This window comes from Dipodomys spectabilis, unplaced genomic scaffold (assembly GCF_019054845.1).
Source record: "Dipodomys spectabilis isolate Male_0828 unplaced genomic scaffold, ASM1905484v1 ptg000032l, whole genome shotgun sequence".
Classification (NCBI taxonomy): Eukaryota; Metazoa; Chordata; class Mammalia; order Rodentia; family Heteromyidae; genus Dipodomys; species Dipodomys spectabilis.
The window spans coordinates 5865757-5884759 of NW_024870709.1; the positions used below are offsets into that span (position 1 = coordinate 5865757).

At 32.3% G+C, this 19003-nt stretch overlaps 1 protein-coding gene across 1 annotated transcript in view; it reads right to left on the minus strand.

Moving 5' to 3' along the window:
* Positions 1 to 13078: 13078 nt before the first annotated feature.
* Ncam2 (neural cell adhesion molecule 2) overlaps positions 13079 to 19003 on the minus strand; it is a 311886-nt gene continuing 305961 nt past the window's right edge. Inside the window, exons 16-18 of the mRNA XM_042676924.1 lie at positions 15594 to 15798; positions 13893 to 14012; positions 13079 to 13190 (exon numbers count right to left, since the gene is read on the minus strand). Coding sequence (XP_042532858.1) covers positions 13079 to 13190; positions 13893 to 14012; positions 15594 to 15798 — 437 coding nt within the window. The remainder of the gene's footprint in view (positions 13191 to 13892; positions 14013 to 15593; positions 15799 to 19003) is intronic.

Here is a 19003-nt window from a genome sequence, read left to right on the forward strand (position 1 = left end):
ATGCTTGATAAGAAATGTACTCATTATCTTGCCCATGTAATTTTAACTCCTTTGTACAGTATTTTCATAATAAAAAAATTTTATACATTAAAAAACTGCTCAATTAATTAATGGGCTAAAGACATAGAGTGTCCTCTGAAGAGGAAATAAGAATGGCCAATAGACACTTGAATAAATGCTCAATGTCTCTAGCCATAAAAGAAATGCAAATCAAGACAACGTTGAGAATCCACCTCACCCCAGTTAGAATGGCTATAATCAAGAAATCTGGTAACAATAGATGCTGGAGGGGATGTGGCCAAAAGGAAACCCTACTGCTTGTTGGTGGGAGTGTTTAACTACTTTGGAATGAAGAATGGAGGTTCCTCAAAAGACTCCACATAGAGTTCCCTTATGACCCAGTAATCTCACTTTCGGACATTTACCCAAATGATCACAAACAAGGTCATACCAAAGCTACCAGCACAACCCTGTTCATTGCAGCATTATTTACCATAGCTAAGATATGGAACCAACCCAGATGTCCCTCAGTAAATGATGAATGGATCAAGAAAATTTTATATATATATATATATATATATATATATATATATATATATATATATATGAATTCTTTGCCTCCATCAGAAAGAATGACATTGCCTCAGTTTTTAAGAAATGGAAAGACTTGGAAAAAATCATCTTAAGTGAAGTAAGCCAGGCCCAAAAAAACATAGATCCTATGGTTTCCTTTGTTTGTAATGACTAGTACATGTCTAGGACAAGTAGAGAAGGTCAAAGGCTATGTACGTATGACCACATGAGATAATGTTAAGCAAATTGTACACCAAGACAGAGACACAAGTGTCTTTTTTTTTCTTTCTTGCTATTGTTTTTAATGTACTTACAATGCACTATGTGATTCTTTTGTTTCTGTTGTATGCTTTTCCCCCATGGTATAACCCCTGCGTTCACTGGATTGGATGCCAGTGTTCTGCACCTTTTATATACAGTTTTGTAATTTGGGGAGGGGAAGAGACATTGGAGAATGCTTAAATGGGGATGCAGGCTGATGATGAGATGTACGGATATTATGTTGTAAAGGAACTTTACAATGTCTGGGGGGGGGGGGCGGGAGAAGTTAGGGAGGGAAGTGATGGTAGGGGGAAAACAAAGGAGGAGGTAACAATGCTTGCTACAAAATGTACTCATTACCCTACCCATGTAACAGTAACCCCTCTGTACAACATTTTTACAATAAATATATACAAATAAAAATAGAATATAATAATCATAATTTAAAATATTACTATTAACAACTGAAGTACTGTTTATCAAAACAAATAATAGGAAATGGAATTCCAGGAAGTAGAAGTGGGAAAAGAGGGGACAGAGGAATGAAGGGAAAGTGAGCAAATGTAGTCTTTATATTTGTTCAATTATACATAAAAATAAACTATGTAATTTGAGGATTAGGAGGAATGAGAAAAAATGAAAAGGTGACATTAAACAAGAAACATTATTTTCATAACCTGGAATTGTAACAATTTGTACAACTAAAAAATCAATAATAAAAAATTCAAAAATGAAATATTATTTTTTAATGTTTTTCATAATTTCTGTTTCTAGAAAATCAAGACTAAAATGCTTCCAAATGAAAACAAATATACTATATCATTTAGGAATAAATCCCATTTTCTCTGTTAAACTGTAAAGGAACAATGTAGTTTATGACAAGCTATTTATAGCTAACACTTGTTTCTCTGTAACTCATGCATCGTTCATATTGAGAATATATTTTTGATTTGAGTCATCCTTATTCTGCATGTGATAAACATAGTCCACTTTTAATATAGTGTCACTAAATATGATTAGGACTTTAAATTTGAATTTTCCTTTTTCATTTTCATTTCATTCATGTAAGCCAAATATAAAGTATGTACATTGTGAGCAATAACAATATGATCGATTTGTCTGAATAAACACCTGTGTAAAATGAAACACACAATACTAATGAATATTAGCTCCAAAAATATTTCTGTAGCCTTTATTCTCATTCCCACCATATTTTCCCATGCTGAGAAAAATCACAGATCTTCCTTATTTTATTGGTAATACTTTAAATTTTCTGTCGATTTTTAATTGTACTAATGTTATCAAAGAAATATGTGTTCTTGAATATCTGAATTATTTTCTAAGCAAAGAATTTTGAGTCATTCACATTGGTTATATCTAGTGACATGAACTTTTTAGTTGTAGCTACTTTTTATAGATTTCAGAAGAATGTGTAACATCAGGAGTAAGCTAGATCAATTTTACAATAACAATTGAGCCAATTCACCAAAAATATTAATATATCTCCTAATTGGCTTCAAAATAAAAGGGGTAAAATTAGTGGCATTGTAAAGATAAAGCAAATTCACAGAGATTGGCTAGGTTTCTTATACAACTCTCTAAATAATTGATGGAGCCATGAGACAAAAAAAATCAATAATGATATATAATACTTTTAAATATTATTATTAACCAGTGACATAATTGGAATTCATAGATCACTCAACCCAACTGCAACATATAAAACATTCTTTTCAAGATTGCACTGATAAGATTGCCAAGATAAATTGTACTCTAGATCTCAAAGTAAATTTTATAAATTTAAAACTACTTATAGCATACAAAATGTGCTCTTAGAATAAATTTATAGTAAATTCAACTACTAATGTACAATTGAAAATCACAAATATTCAAATTTGCAGATAGGCTATTTTAAGGTATGTGATCAATTAAATGACTTTTTTGAAATCCTTCAGCAACATTGATTATTGTAAGTATGTAATCTCTAAATAATTCCAGGTCTCCAAGAGATCAACTATAGATTTTAGCAAAATGCCCATTGCTCTTTAGTCAGAAATTATGGATCTTTGTTTAAATGTAATAATTATTCCATAAGACTTGGGGGAGGATAAGGGAGTGATTTTTACAAGCTCTTCAACAAGCTGGAATGAAAACTAGATATGAGATCAGGCAAATCAATGTTACCTGAAGTTGATAAATTTTCTCCTGAAGATCAGTTACACACATATTTAATATTGAAATTAGGATACTGGGTCTAACTGGCATCATCTTGGCAACGTGGTGGATGATAGGGAATTGGATTTACCTGGTGCCATCTTTTGTTCTTGGTGAAGGAAAGTGAAGTCCCACTCCCAGTTGATGGGTGTGTCTGAATTCCTATAGGTAGTGGCAGGGAGTTGGTAATAGGTTATCAGAACTTTGAGTCCTGAGCCATGAAATCATGAGACTCTTGAGCTACTTGTGACTCTGCCCCTTAACCAAGGCTCCAACCAGCTCAGGAACCATTTTGCACCACACCTCCTGAGTCCTGGCTCTCTTCAGGTTATGATATCCCACTTTAGCTCCTCATTGGAGTCTTGGTTGTTGGTATGGTTTTTCTGTTCTTTCTTCACTTTACTACTCTCATGGCTCAGTTTCTTTTTCTTTTTTTCCATATCAATCTCTTTTTCATGGCTCAGTTTCTAACAGTGTGAATGTATTTGAAGTTACAAGTTTTCTGGGGATATGTGTCTTCCTGCAGTTGCCAGCTTTCTAATAAAGGCTCCTGATTCAACCTCTCTAAAGGTGGCTTCTCTATATCTCATGATTTATTTCCCATATGACAATATATGACATATATACATTTCTAATATATAGCACATATATATGTATTAAATACATGCTGTACAAAGTAATATATATTCTAAAACATATTTTATGTCTCATATTATAAATATATAATATAAAAATCATAATATTGAAATATGGATACTGGGTCTAACTGATGCCATCTTGGTATCTTGGATTCTTTCAGAAAACAATTGGAAGTGAAATTTGACTCCTACTCCCAGGTTATAGGCATGCCTAAATTCCTAGAAGCAGGGGTAGGGCTTAGGCAATAGGCTCCTGGTCCTGCCAGACCTGTACCATGAACTTGTGAGACTCTTTGAACTCTCTTTACCATGATTCTACATAGCCCCCTCCACCTTGGCCACCATTTTGCCATGCCTCCTGTCTCCTGATTCTTCTCAGGTCACCATAGCATCTCTTCTCTACTCTCCATTAGAGTTGTTCTGTTCTGTTGCTATTGTTTTTCTACTCTTTCTTTACCACCCTCATGGCTCAGTTTCCTAACAGTATTAAATGCATTCAATACTGTATTTCAGAGGCATGTGTCTGCTCACAATCACTAATGAAGACTCCAATTCAGCCTCTGAAAATGTGGCTTCCTTGTATCTTATGATCAAATATACTTTAAAAATCGGGAAAGGATGGTCGGGGAAAAACAAAAGAGGATACAACAATGCTCAATACGAAATGTACTCATTACCTTGCTCATGTAACTGTAACCCCTTTATACAGTATTTTTACAATAAAGAAATGTACAAAAAAAATCATGCAGCTATTCTAGTGGTGCTGCTTAATTGAAGTATACAATACATGAGGGGACTAACCTAAATTTAGATGTAAATATCTATATCTCTGTCTAGTTATCTAGTGTTTACTTCTTATTAGTACAGACTTTTGTAGTAAGACTTGTTTCCAAACTACTAAAAACAAAGAAAAACGTTGTGTCATTGGGGCATGTCCAGCTAGTTACCTAGTAGTAGTATACTGGAAAATTGCATCATGGAAGGGTCAATTGTTTCCTGAAAAGATGTTCAGATTTTACACAGATTTGTCATCCAAGTACATGCTAAAATCTAAGTTCTTCTGCTAAAATGAGAATGCTATAACCACCATCATGATATTCTTGATAGAATTGCTTTCTGTTTTTGTATTTTTTAATCAGTGTAAATTGCACAAAGAATTGGAAACACAGTGAGCTTCCCAAATATGTCATATTGACTAATGAAAATACTGTATACAGTCTACCTACCATGATGGTTGTTTTCAGATATGATGAGGAGTTCCAAGCAAGGGAGAGATAAGATAGAGACATATTGAAAATTTTCTAAGTAGAATTTAAGGAGAATGTTGGGTAAGGTTCACGAAAAGGAGGCTACCACATGGTTCAGTCAGAAAAGATTTTATTTAGGGGCGAACAAATTGCCTTCCCACAGGAGACAGAGGTGTGCAGAGAGAGAAGAGCAAAAGAGAGGGAGGGAACGTGTGATGGAGTGGGATTGTATAGGGAATGGCTGGGAGTTGTGACCATAACAGATGAAGAAGTGACCTCAGAATCTGGGGTCCTTTGCAGACTCACAGTCAGGTGATTGAGAGTCAGGTGATACTAGTTTCAGGCAGGTGATTTCTGGTAATGCTATGTGCTATCTTTCATGAAGAGGAAAGGTGGGGGGTATTCTCCTGGGCAGACATAACATGTTACTTAACCAATATTTTTTTCTGATCTACATATTTTCCAGAAGTCAGAAAGTGTTTCTAACATAATAAATAACACAAAGACAAACACCAAGATCTTAGTATTGCCAATAAAACAATATCAAGACCAAAATTTAGTTCATAAGGATATTAGAATTAAAAAAAAAAAAAGCAGAAAGCAAACTCCACAGACCAGATCGAAGAGGTATGTTATGGTGACATAAGGAGAATCGAGACAAAAGGCACATAATGGGGCAGGAGTGGAGGGAGTAATGTAGAGCTATGGGTTCAGACTGCAAGGGCACAGAAGGCTGCAAAGAATTTTGGGACATACCTGGAGAGTTCTTGGTAATGGCCTGAAAAGATCTGATTCTGGGAACCTATTATGTAGGTTAGTGGCTTGAGCAGGTGTGGCCTGCCCAGTGGAAATTAGGTGCAGTTATCTGAGTGGGTGGGATAAGGAAATGGGCTTTCATATTTCTATTAAGTTTCTGGGCTGGAGAATAGACTAGAGAATTTCAGGAAATTTTGACTGGAATGGAATGTGGGGAGGAAAGACTGGAGGTTGTGGTTTGGGGTGAACAGGTCAGTCAGCTGTCTCTGCCATGGTAGCAATATTGAGTTATGAGAACATAGAAGATTCCCATCAAGAAGCATCTTCATCTTTAACCAAGTGAAATTGTAATAAATTGCTATTCAATAATAGAGTGTGATGAATTTAGAGACTATAATTTGATACATGAGCCAGTGGCTCATGCTTGTAATCCTAGCTACTCAGTAGGCTGAGATCTGAGGATCACGGTTCAAAGCCAGCCCAGGCAGGAAAGTCTGAGACTCTTATCTCCAATAAACCACCAGAAAACCGGAAGTGGCATTGTGGCTCAAGTGGTAGGGCACTAGCCTTGAGCTGAAGAGCTGAGGGAGAGGGTCCAGGCCCAAAGTTTAAGCCCAATGACCAACAGAAAAAAAATGTAACTCTCATATTAATTTAAAGGAAATGTTCCAGATAGAACTTAATGGGATTTAGTTTCTACAAAAATAACCTTTAAAATATTTTTTAACTCATGTCAATGTTCTTATTACAAAATTACTTGAGTTTTTGAGTATTTCCTCCCAAATTATATTTTTACAACATAGGGTTTGGTGGCTATGCATAGTCTATTCTAAAGCATAACCTTCTATTTTAGTAGTGTCATTTTTAGGTTGATAAATATTTACCAATGGAAAAAAATATGTCTCCAGCCAAATGGATCTCCAGTGTGCATTAACAGTCATAAGAGAGTCATTAAGTCATGTATTATTCTACTTTTTCCCAGAGTCCAAGACTCAACTAGTATCTGCTGAGGTCCAGAAATGTACATTTCTAGAACTTTCTAGGTAATGAAAATGCAATGTATCAGGACAGCATTAGCATGTGAAAGGCCACTATTTTAAGCCAAATGTTCAGTCAGTAATCTCTCTGATTTGGGCACCGAGTTAAGCTAAAAGATTTTAATTCATAGTGAAACAAGTTGGCAAAAACCATCTTGTAACAATGAGATGTACAAAACACTATGCTGTAAAATGAACTTTACAATTTAGTTGTGGAGGTGGGAGGGAAGGGATGGTAGGGGAAAAACAAAGGAGGAGGTAACAATGCTTGATAGGAAATGTACTCATGCCCTTGTTCATGTAACTGTAACCCCTCTGTACAGTATTTTTACAATAAAAATATAGTAAAAAAAATTTCTTATGCTACCCTCAATAAGATAGACCAAGACTTGTAGTCCTCAGCTAGGCAGAACCAATACTGCTGCTCAGCTTGAAGCCACTTATGGAAGATGGATCTTCACCCATCTGCTTCCCTTAATATCAAGGGACCAAGTCATTTTAGGGATCAATAATACCGGATAGAGTAGGGAATGGTTTTAGCACCATCTATGCTCCAGAGAAAAGCAACAGGATGTATTCCTTCTTGAGAGATGCATTTCTCACCCCAAGAATTTGTTTGGCAAGATGTATGCCTTCCTGAGAAGCAACTTCCTATTGAATGTAGACAACAGGACCCTTTCCTTATCTGAAGAATAAGCATCTGTTTTATGGCAGGATGCATTCTTACCTGGAAAAAAAATGTCCAAAACATATAGAAACTCAGAAAGTGTAACAACAGGCATAATTAGAGCAAAGTAAAACACCTATCTTTCCACAACTTTGAAGTCAGACCCTTTGCTTCTACTGTATAAATACCCCGACAGCCAAAAAGCTGTGTATCTCTCCTTTAGAATACCCACTCTGTTAGAGTGTCTGTCTGCCTTTCTTTTCAGATATCTGCATACCTGCTTGCTCATTTGCCTACTCAGTAAAGCTCTGACAAGTTTTCTTACCATTGTGACATGTCCAGAAATTCTTATTCTGAAATTGAAGTTAAAGACTCTTAAGTGAAGAGTCCCTACTTTTAAAGGGAAGCTTTGGGAACCTGTCAAGCCTTCAGCTCAGTCAATGCAGACCATTATTTAAAATAATAAAAACTCAACGCTTTATTAAAGTAAAAGTATCTTTACTATTAATATACAAATGGTGAAGAGTGACAATTTTGATATACCATAAGCCATACTTTCAATGTCTCTCATAAATACAAAACTTCAACATTTGCAGTATAATTTTTACAATTTAGACATATATATACAGCATTTCATAGGGACATACTCTATTGAAAAAAACATGGTAGCTAATAGTAGAATTTGAATGGAATATATAAGTTAAAGGAATTACAAAAGTATGTTTTAATGCATACTGAACACAATACAAAATTCACGTACTAAAATCAAATTAACCCTTATCTCTATGAAGTTGACCTATTTCTAAGAAGGGATATGAGCAAATGCTAAACCATGAGCCTTTTTAAAGAATTGGAACAGTTATGCTTTTTGTTTGTCACTTATTTTACAGTAGCCTATTGTTTCTTAAAACATATTAAATAGAATCATGGTTCCTAGGTCTGTTAAGTTTCTTTTCTGGATTTCACTATATGTTAGGATTTTCCCCCCAGAAATCAGTCAAATTGGCCTTAATTTACATGTAAGAAAAATTCTTTCTACCTGGCTGAGCACTCCTGGTAGTCACTTAATCACTTCCTTCTTATTTATTACTAAAGTAGAAGTTCGATTGCAATATGGTTTCTTTCCTTTCTTTCTTTCTCTGTTCTTCTCTCTGGTTGTGAATAAAATGTTCCAACATCAACACTTTGCTTATCCTCATCCATGGAAACTAAGTCTACTAGTTAAAAGATGCTTTTTTTCATTTCAGAAAAGAAAATTGAAGTTGCAATATTTAAGTTTATATGGGCAATTTTTATACTAATAATTACAAATATTGTGTGATCAGAAAATCAAAAGCATAGTAAAAAAAGAGAAAATTCAAGCAATACTATCAACTAATTGACAAGAGATGGGTAAAATTCTATATTGGAAGTATGAACTGTTGGACTAAGGGTCCTTAGTCAAATAAATATTTGGCACTATATATAAAGTCTGACTTTTACATAAAAGAATATAACTAAGTGATTATTATGTTTGTTTAGTTTTGTTAAACATCTGCATCTACATGGGTAAATGCAGCTTTCAGAAAGGGAAGGGTACAGCAATACTTATACTTCAGTTATCAAAGACTCTGGGTAGCCTCAAAACTCTCTCAATCACAGACATAATTAAGTCCATACATAGAATATTTTCTTGAAGGATTTCCAATTTATGATTAGAATGTCTTAAATTTTTAATCTTCAAAAATTTTACTTTTAGCATATGTCAAAATATCCATAAACAATTTCAATTTCAGAGACTATTTAAGAAAGCTGGGAAAAGTTAATACGGAGATGCTAGTCTATTCTCTCCAGAGATAAATAATGTTTGCTATCTCATTTAAAAAAATATGTTCACCTGCTAATAAAATTTGTTGAATAAGAACTCTGAATAAGATTATAAAAAAGAACTCCATGAGTAATTCTAATTAGGCATTTACATTATTCTCCATGTAAAAGAACATTGCTAATGTTATAAATAATTGTAATATGCTCTGTCAATACTTTTTAAAATTAAGAAATGAAGAATACCCTTACTATCCATTCAATTGTACATATTTCATCAGTAATTATCTTATCATCACTTGGATGATTCATGATTCCAAACCAAATACATATTGACAGTCATAATGAAGACCCAAGAAATTTATGATTTTTAAACTTACAGTTGTTTAACAAATCCATTTCAGCAGTATCTAGAATGCATTTATTCTTTAGAAAAACAACAAAATAAAATATTTCTGATAAGCTTAAAAGAATTTATAATAGGAAAATAAATCACAACATAATTTATAATATTTGAATTTGATATCCAAGTAAACTAGTTTGAATTGAGCTCTTTATTTAACAAAAATAAAACAGTGTATTTTGAGCATCACTGGAATAAACAAAATATATCAATGATCCTGGCAGTTACAGTATTTTGCTTTTAATAAAGCCAGGTGTTGAGCTAATTTGAAGGCACAAATACCTCTCAATTATTTAAAATAAGAAAGATAAACTAAAAGTATGATAAAGCTCCTATTTATATAAATGTTTAATTCAGAGACTGATTCATATGAAGTTTATTGAAACAAATAGCCTGTGAAAAATGTATTGGTAGATATTTTTAATATCAAGAATAAAGGAAAACTAAGAAACATTAATGTTAAGTATTAGTATTAATAGGTGACAATATGTCTTTCTTGCAAAAATAACAAATAAATCTGTAGAAATCACAATTCTTAATTTTTCATATTATTGTAAAATAGATTGACACATTAATTTGTGTCAATTTTAAAAAAGTAAAACATTAAAATTCTGATATTACTGTGTCTTTGTAAAGGTTGTTGAATATAGATTATTATTATTTAATTGCACATGACATTTTAAAAATTCAGTATCTCAGGGGTATTTTTGCCTCTCGGTTTAAAATAGTATAGGGTTTGGTTAATCTTAACAGCACTTATATTCAGAGAACTTGACATATTTTTACTAACAGTTGAAGGATTCAAAGAAATAAATAGTTGCACACTTATAAATGGTTTTAATCTGAAATAAGACAAAAATACTACTAAAAATTTTCAATTTACTACAAGGTATTTCTTAATTGATGAAAAATTTGATTTTGCAATGTTAGAAACAAAAAACCTGTTTATGATGATAATACAATGTACCTTCATTGGTTTAAAAATCGAAGACCAATACTTAAGAGATCTCAGATAACAGAATCTGTGTCCTTGAAACCGACTGTTTGAATTTATTATTCATCAATTATCCATTCATTTGCTCTAAGTTCTGCATATGAGGGGAAATATTAATTGCATATATTTATACATATGCACATATTCATATCTGTAAATCAATATCTATATATCTATATCTTGTATAGATATACAGCTACAGATAGATAGATGAAAAAAGTAAATTGCATGGAAAATCCAAAGAAATTAGGAAACAATTTTAAAACTGAAAAGACACAAAACTATTTTGTTCTTTATTCTGATTTCACTGTTCTTTCTGTATAACACAATGGTGACAGTAGTAAACATGCGGAATTGCTTTCTCAATTATGTGAATTATTTCAGTATCTTTCATTTAAACCATTTGGCTTATTAATGAAAAAATTAATCCTCATGGTTAATGCTTTATACTTTACTAAGCTTGTTCACTTTGCACACATACACACAAAATGCCCCAACAAATTTCAAGTGTTTTGACTAGTTTTAGCACATTGGTACAAAAACAATAAAATAAATCAACCCAAATTATCATACAAACTGTAATCTAGACAATAAAAGTCAAATCTGTGAACAGCCAATTAGATAACCAAGCCTCACTGCTTTGCTTTGTAGACACTGCCAAAATTCCCAAGTAGGCACAGAGTTTCTTTCATTTTTCTTCACTTTTTTGTCACAAGGGGAGATGATTGCATTATAACCCTAAGATTAACAAAATAACACTCTGGTGCCTCTGCATGCAGATAGTCATATTCGGTTCTGTTGAGAGTCAGCAATGTAAAAATATAAAGTGACTTATTCATCTCCACGACTGGTACTTCTAAACAACTGGTAAGTAAAAAAATGCTCATGAGTAGCATTGATAATTGTATTTGATTTTGTCAAGTTATAAGTACAGAAAGACACTATCAAAGCAGTTTCTCTCTGCAGTGTTAAAAACCCATCCAATGTTATAGGAATGAATCTTTAGTCAATCCACATTTGAACTCTTTATGCAATAGCTGAAGAGTGAAGTTTATGAATGTAAAGGGGCCCACAGACACCTTTGGCTATCTAGGTAAGAAATAATCTAAAACCTGCTCCCAATGGATATCTGTAGTCACAAATCCATGTTTTTTTTTCTATATAAATTAAATCATATTTCAGGCTTTTATCTCTGGGAGCTTGCATAGCTTGGAAGTTAAGAAACATTGTATTCTGCTATTTATGCATTAACAACTGATATTACAATGTTTATGTTGAAAAACATATGGTTGTGGTTGTGTAACCATAGTTACTTAATAGAAATCTTAAAATGGATTCTACCTACAAGACACAGAATAAAAAAACAATGGAAATGCAATTGTTCACCATTGACAGTTCTATGGCACATTTGAAAGTTAAATTGTTTCTCTTTCATTTAACTAAACTTTGGTGTCTAATTCCCAGTGGTTACTTTAATTTACTAAGGGACTAAGCACATTAAAAGATTTAACCTTGCATGGACTGAACATGACTGAAGATGTGATCTGAAGTTTTAAAGACTAAGTTTTATTGTTTGTTTTTTTTGGTAAATTTAAAGATAAAATACAATCATGTGTAGAAATATATGCAGACAAGATGTAGATATTGTTCCCATTTCAATTTCTTTTATTTGAAGCTGAGGGCAGAAATCAAAATCATATTTACTTGTAATACGTTTATTTTTTGTGTGTGATCCATTGTAAGTGAGAATGGCATACACAAAGAGACCAACATATGGGAAAGTCTCTATAATCATGTTAGTTTTATATACAACTAATGTTCTTACAAATGAGTAACAATTTTGATCTGGTACTTCAGTGTATCAAAAAACAGTGTGAAAAATGCACAGTAATCATAAGTGGGAAAGATTTTTCCAACATTTCCTCAATTTTTAATGTTAGTGAATAAGTGGCTCTCTCTTAAGCCTGGTTCCCTGAAATTCTCCTGATAAAATGTGTAAGCTTTCCTATGTGTCTTCACTATAAGCTAGAAGCCACTTTAGCCTTGTATTTGGCAAAGATAAGAGTCACACATATGCAGGACTTTCCCAATATTTAGGCCACAAAACTTTTTTGTCTGATTACAGTCTCTTTTCTTAGAGTTAGAAGTGCTTTGTTGATGGTATGTAAGACAAAATTCTCAAGAAGTAGAACACTTTCACCAGTAATTCTTTGCAATATTTCAATCCTATAATCAAATTGATACCTAAGAGTTGGTGCCATTGAAGTATTTATATTGCAGTTGTTAACAAAATGAACGACCACAACAACAACAAATAAAGGAAATAGGCCATGGGCAGGAGTATTTGATCCTATGTATATGTGTACACTCTATTCCAAGCTAGAAGTTTCCCAAGAAATTAAGGTCAATGGAATAGTTTTGGTCATAAGTTCACTGTGATCCAGATGCTCTTTTTACTGTTGATCAAGCTGCTGTAACATTGTCATTATGCTTTACTGTCATCTTCTTTTGACTGAATGATGTCATTGGAAACTTTAATTTCTATAGTTTCTGGGGTTAGGACTTCCTTCCCATTTTCTTCTTTTAAAGGCAATTTTCTGGAAGGAAACAGAAAAAGTAATAATAAACACAATTTGTTCAGGAATTTTAGGAGATATAATTGAATCTTTAAGTCATTGTTTATACAAGAAAATATTATTATGACATCGAAAAACAAGCTAACAAAACTATCATCAAACTGATTTGAAAACTGACAGATAATAAAATTATTAATATTGTCTATTATAATGTGTTATAATGCAAAAATGTGGGTGGAACTAATTAAATTACGAATTGGATTTGTAGATCCACTTGGATTTATAATCGATTGATATTAAGGTGTATTTAATGTCTTGGAATATAAATAGTTGAAAATTTTACTATGTCATCTGCATGATTTATTAAGTTCTCAAGCTTTTTAAACAATAATTGTTAGTATTTTCTGTTGTGTGAAATTCAAATACAGGAGGATTAGCAATATACTTTAAAATTCAATGTAATAAGAAATATTGACTTTCTTTTATATTCTTAATGTTATTAAAGAAAATTCTAAACATATGATTGAACAGTATATGTTTTCTGACCTTGATACAAAAAGTTCCTATGAAATGTATCAATAATTGATTTTAACAAGTTTTCATTAAAAGTATTTTCTTTATAAATAATGTGGGTATTCATAAATTCTTACTACAAAATGATGAAAAAGGATTATCACTATACTCATTATCATCCAAAATAAGTAAAAGCTTCTAGACACATACTCAGGCTCTGTTAGTGGTGTGGTTTCATTTGGCTCATTTACTGGGCTCCCATCTTCATGGTTGGTAATTCTTTCATCCTCTGTTCTCATCTCCACTATTGGCTCTTTGGATCCATCTTTCCTAGAAAGAAAAAAGAAACCATTTTATTTTAATAGAATAAAATATTCACTATAAAACATCCTCAAACTCAATTTAAGCAAATCCATCCTTTAAAAATAAAAAGTATTTTAACATAAAAAGTATTAGGAATTAATAGTATTAAAAGTATTAGGAATTTTGTGTGTGGATTTGCTTGACCATATATTTTCATCTAAAATAAGCAGAAAGAAGTCAGGTCATTTTGTCTAAATCTCTTGTTTTAATCAAAACTTATTTTGCAAAAGTATTTTTCATGTAAATGCTACTGTACAGTATCTTTAAGTTTCATAAATGAAGTCTATAGCAAATAACTTGCCCTCACCTAGGTACATTATAAGCATAAAATAATCTAAGCATTTAAGAAACAGTTTAAATATGTCCTTTGAAATATTGATTCAATTACAAAATTTTGAAAAATAAAATTTAAAACAGGTAAAGTATGTGTTATAGTTGAAATGTCTCTATCAAGAAGTGAAAAAAATAACTAAAATATTGTAAGTGACTTTTATCACCTTCATATATTTCAAGAAAATTATCTAGTGCTTTGAAACAACGAGAGAATGTGGAGAGAGAACAGGAGGTATAATGAAGCTCAAAATTTAGCAAAAGCTACATTTTACAGGAAAATAAGTTGATGTTAATGTGAGTTAATGTAAAGATAAAAAGTACTTAGTTTATATATATATGAATATATATAATGATATCATCATTCATAATAATGATACTCATTGTTGTATGTACTATAATTTTATACCATTATGGAGCAGTAGATTTGTTTATACAAACATCATCATGAATATATGGGATATATTTGCTCTAGCTTTATGAAGGATATCTTGAGTCTATAAAAATTTTAACCTGTACTGTAATCTTATGTGACCACCATTTGTCATTAATTGAAGCACCATTAAACAGTTTATGCTTCTATGACATTTTTATTTTTATCTATTCTTTCTCATTGAATACAGGATAACCTTTTATAACTTAAAAAAATCCATTATGAACTGAAAAGTGCTAGGGGAAATTACATAGAAATATTCCTGTGTGCATTTCCCTCTTTTTTATCCCTCCTTCTCTTCCTCCCTCTTTCCTTCCTTCCCTCCTTCTCTTTCTTTCCTTCCTTCCTTCCTTCCTTCCTTCCTTCCTTCCTTCCTTCCTTCCTTCCTTCTTCTTTCTTTCTTTCTTTCTTTCTTTCTTTCTTTCTTTCTTTCTTTCTTTCTTTCTTTCTTTCTTTCTTTCTTTCTTTTCCTTCCTTTCTCTATCTCTCGCTCTCTCTCTCTCTCACACACACACACACACACACACACACAATATCTCATTTTAAAATTACTACATAGATCCTCTTCTGTGAGAATCCTTTTGCAAGGCTGATTTTTGAACTAAGTGTTTTCAAATTCATTAGACTCTAAGTATGTATTCCTTATCACAATGTAGATTTAAGGTCAAGATCGGTAAACAATAATGCCCAGTGACTTAGTTAATGCATTGACCCTACTTAGGATGGAGCACTCGGTGTAAATGTGCTACATGATGTGCATGGGTGTGCAGTGGGCCCACACTTACAAATAAGCAGCTTTTCCCTCTTCCAACTCTTTACTCTTCCCACTGGAGCCACTCTTCTTTCCACACATTCTTCTGGTGATGCACATCAGCAGCCCACATTGTCGAATGAAGAAGCAGCTGACATCTGTTATTACCAGGACCAACAACAGGGCAGCCACTCCCAGGCCAATGATGGCTCCAAGACCAAGACCATTAAAAAGTGTGTCTTAAAAATAAAATGCAATACTTTAGTTAAATCTGAAAATTAGAAAATAGATAGGCGATTGTTTTAATTATTAGTCTTTATCAAGAGATGCATTGTACTAGGAAGAATGGGAAGATGTAGGAGACTTTAATTTCATCATTAATGGGAACTGTTGACTGGCTTTCAAGCCTTATTTTGAGCAACTGACATGTTAATAATTGGAATTGATTTTTTTTATCAAATTTCTTTCTTTTAACAAAAAAATCTAAGTAACTCTTCTTTTAATTATAATTCTTGAATCCCTGTGGAGAATCAAATGAATGTTATCATATCTCAAATTGTAATGTGTCAAATACTATCACAACCAATGTACCACATTATGTTAAAAGGAACATATTGTCAAAATTCTGAGAAAGGAATTATACAAATATTATGCATGGAATTATTTAGTTTTAAGAAATAAAATTGCAAGTGAATGGCTATAAATATTTTGACAGAAGGTAGATTTAAAATTAGACTGTAGGGCTAGGAATGTAGCTTAGTGGTAGAATGCTTGCCTAGCATTCATAAAATCCTGGGTTCAATTCCCTAGTACCACATAAACAGAAAAAGCCAGAGATGGCCCTGTGGCTCAAGTGGTAGAGTGTTAGCATTGAGCAAAAGAATATCAAGGACAGTGAACAGGCCCTGAATTCAAACCCTGGGACTGGCAATAAACAAAACATAACAAAAATAAAATTGGACTGTAAAATTTTCAAAATCATTCCTGTGGTTGACTAGCTGATTTGGGAACCTGGGCATTGTCTCTGAACATTTTGTGCAAAGCCAGTGCTCTACCACTTGAGACACAGCTCCATTTTGAGGGTTTATTTACTTATTTATACATTTAATTAATTATTTTTTATATGTTTTTTATTGTAAAAATGCTGTACAGAGGGGTTACAGCTACATGAGCAAGATAATGAGTATATTTCCTATTGAGCATTTATTTATTTAGTCTTATTTGGTAGTTAATGGGAGATAAGAGTGTCATGGACATTCCTTTCTGTATTGGCTTTGAAACGTGATGTTATACCTTAGCTTCCTGAGTAGCTAAAATTATATAGACTTGAGAAACTGGTGGTTGGCTCCAGTAAACATTTTAACTAATAGATTAGAGGCTGGATTATAGAATTGCTGATATTTATGGTCTTCTGTTAAGTAATATAAGAAGAAAAGAAAACACAGAATCCACTTTCTTCTAAAATGAGGAAAATAGCTATAGAAAATTATCCATTGTAATAATGCAATATAGGACTCACAATGTGCAAACAGTATGATCTTGGGTAAAATGAACATGAGTCAAATATTACAAATCTTTAGTTGAACATGAGGGAAAAATATACAGCTATAAAATAGAGATAGTGAAAATCAGAGCATGAAAGGAAACTAAACTGATGAACTTGAGGTATCCAAAGGAAAAAAAGAAAATGTAACTTGATTTTATTGATGTTCATAATTATTATTATCTTGTACATGTTAAGTATTAATTTATATAACAATTTAAAATTGAAAAAATCTTTTCTGTCAAAAATAATTAATTAGTAAGCATAATCTTGGCATAATTGATATTAACCAATACCACAGATGCAGGTAGACATCTGGGATTTGAGTAAATAACTTTTAAACTAACTAAATAAATATGTATATGAAAAGTTTTGCAAGTTATAACTTTACATGTAGATTTATTATTTTACTATGGACACAAAGAAATACTGAGAACAGGAAATCAAAAAAAATGCTCTAATCCTAGTTTGACCATGAAACCATCCCACTGGATTGAATTTTAATTTACTTTTCTAAAGAACAACTGTTTCATGACAATATCAATTGTTCTTTTCTAGAAAGTACACGGTCAGATAAGTTGATGTTAGGTGAAATGAACCCCAATATAAGGACTCAAATGGTTTTTCTTTCTTGCTATTGTTTCTAACATATTTATAAGATGATTTCTTTGCTGCTTTGTATGTCCCTCCCCCACTGTTATAACCGCTGTTTTCGCTGTATTTGATGTTGGTATAATTTGTGGAGGGAAAAAACAAATTGTTTAAATACGGATACAGGGGGACCTATTGCAACAATGAGATGTACAAGACGTTATGTTGAAAAATAAACATTACAGCTTTGGCTGGGGTAGAGGAGATGGGAAGGTATAGGAAGGGGAAACAAAAGAGTAGGAAACAATGCTTGATAATGAATGTATTCATTACCTTGCCTATGTAATTGTAACCCCTCTGTATGGTATTTTCACAATCATTAAATAAAATAAAAATATTTTTAGCATTCTAGAAACTTGATGCTAGGTTAAGAATAATCGTTCTGCCTGTACAACAGTCGGATGGGATTTTCTTCAGGCGACTGTGTGGTTTGCCTGTGTTAGAACATAAATTTCCTTCTATAATATCTTTAGGAAGTAAGCTGTGATAGTTTTTAATGTTTTCACCCATTATCGAAAGGGAAGAATAATTTATAAAGTAATGTGGTTTATGACAAGGAGAAACAGGTAACCCACACTTAAAAACCAGTGTCAAGGCAGGAAACATAATTCTTTCATGCTATTTTCTGAATCTTCTTTTCAACCAAAATTTAACTCCCTACATAGACACAGGTGATTTAAAGAAACTGTTAGCTATTGCACAGAGAAATTATTTCTCCATAACAGCACCCCCTCATCATTTGAAACCATGTTGAAGAACAACTGTTTGTGTTAGCTCTCAGCCCTCAGAATTTAGTGTCATTGTTTCAATCCAAATAAAAAAGGTAAAAGTAGATTCCAAATGGTATTCATTAGTCTTCAGTTGTCAGTGCTAAATCTCTGTGTAAGCTTTAAAATATAACCAGTGGACCAATTGATAAAACGAATCATTCAAGCAAATAAAAATTTTTGTTAGCAATCAATATAGATATAGAGTAATTTCATACATATGTACATATATGTGAACATATGTATAAAACTATACATATAGCAAATGTATATATACATAATTACTCTTGAAGATTTGAATAATATTGAGATAATAATGTCCTTGGAATCATTATTACAAATAAATACAATTTAGCTATGACATATCATTTATTACATTTTCTATGGTCTCCAAAATGTTTTCTCCAAAATTCATATGGAATCAGTTTGGATCTGTTGTACAAACTTCTACAAACTAAGCTCAGACATTCATAGTAGAAAACA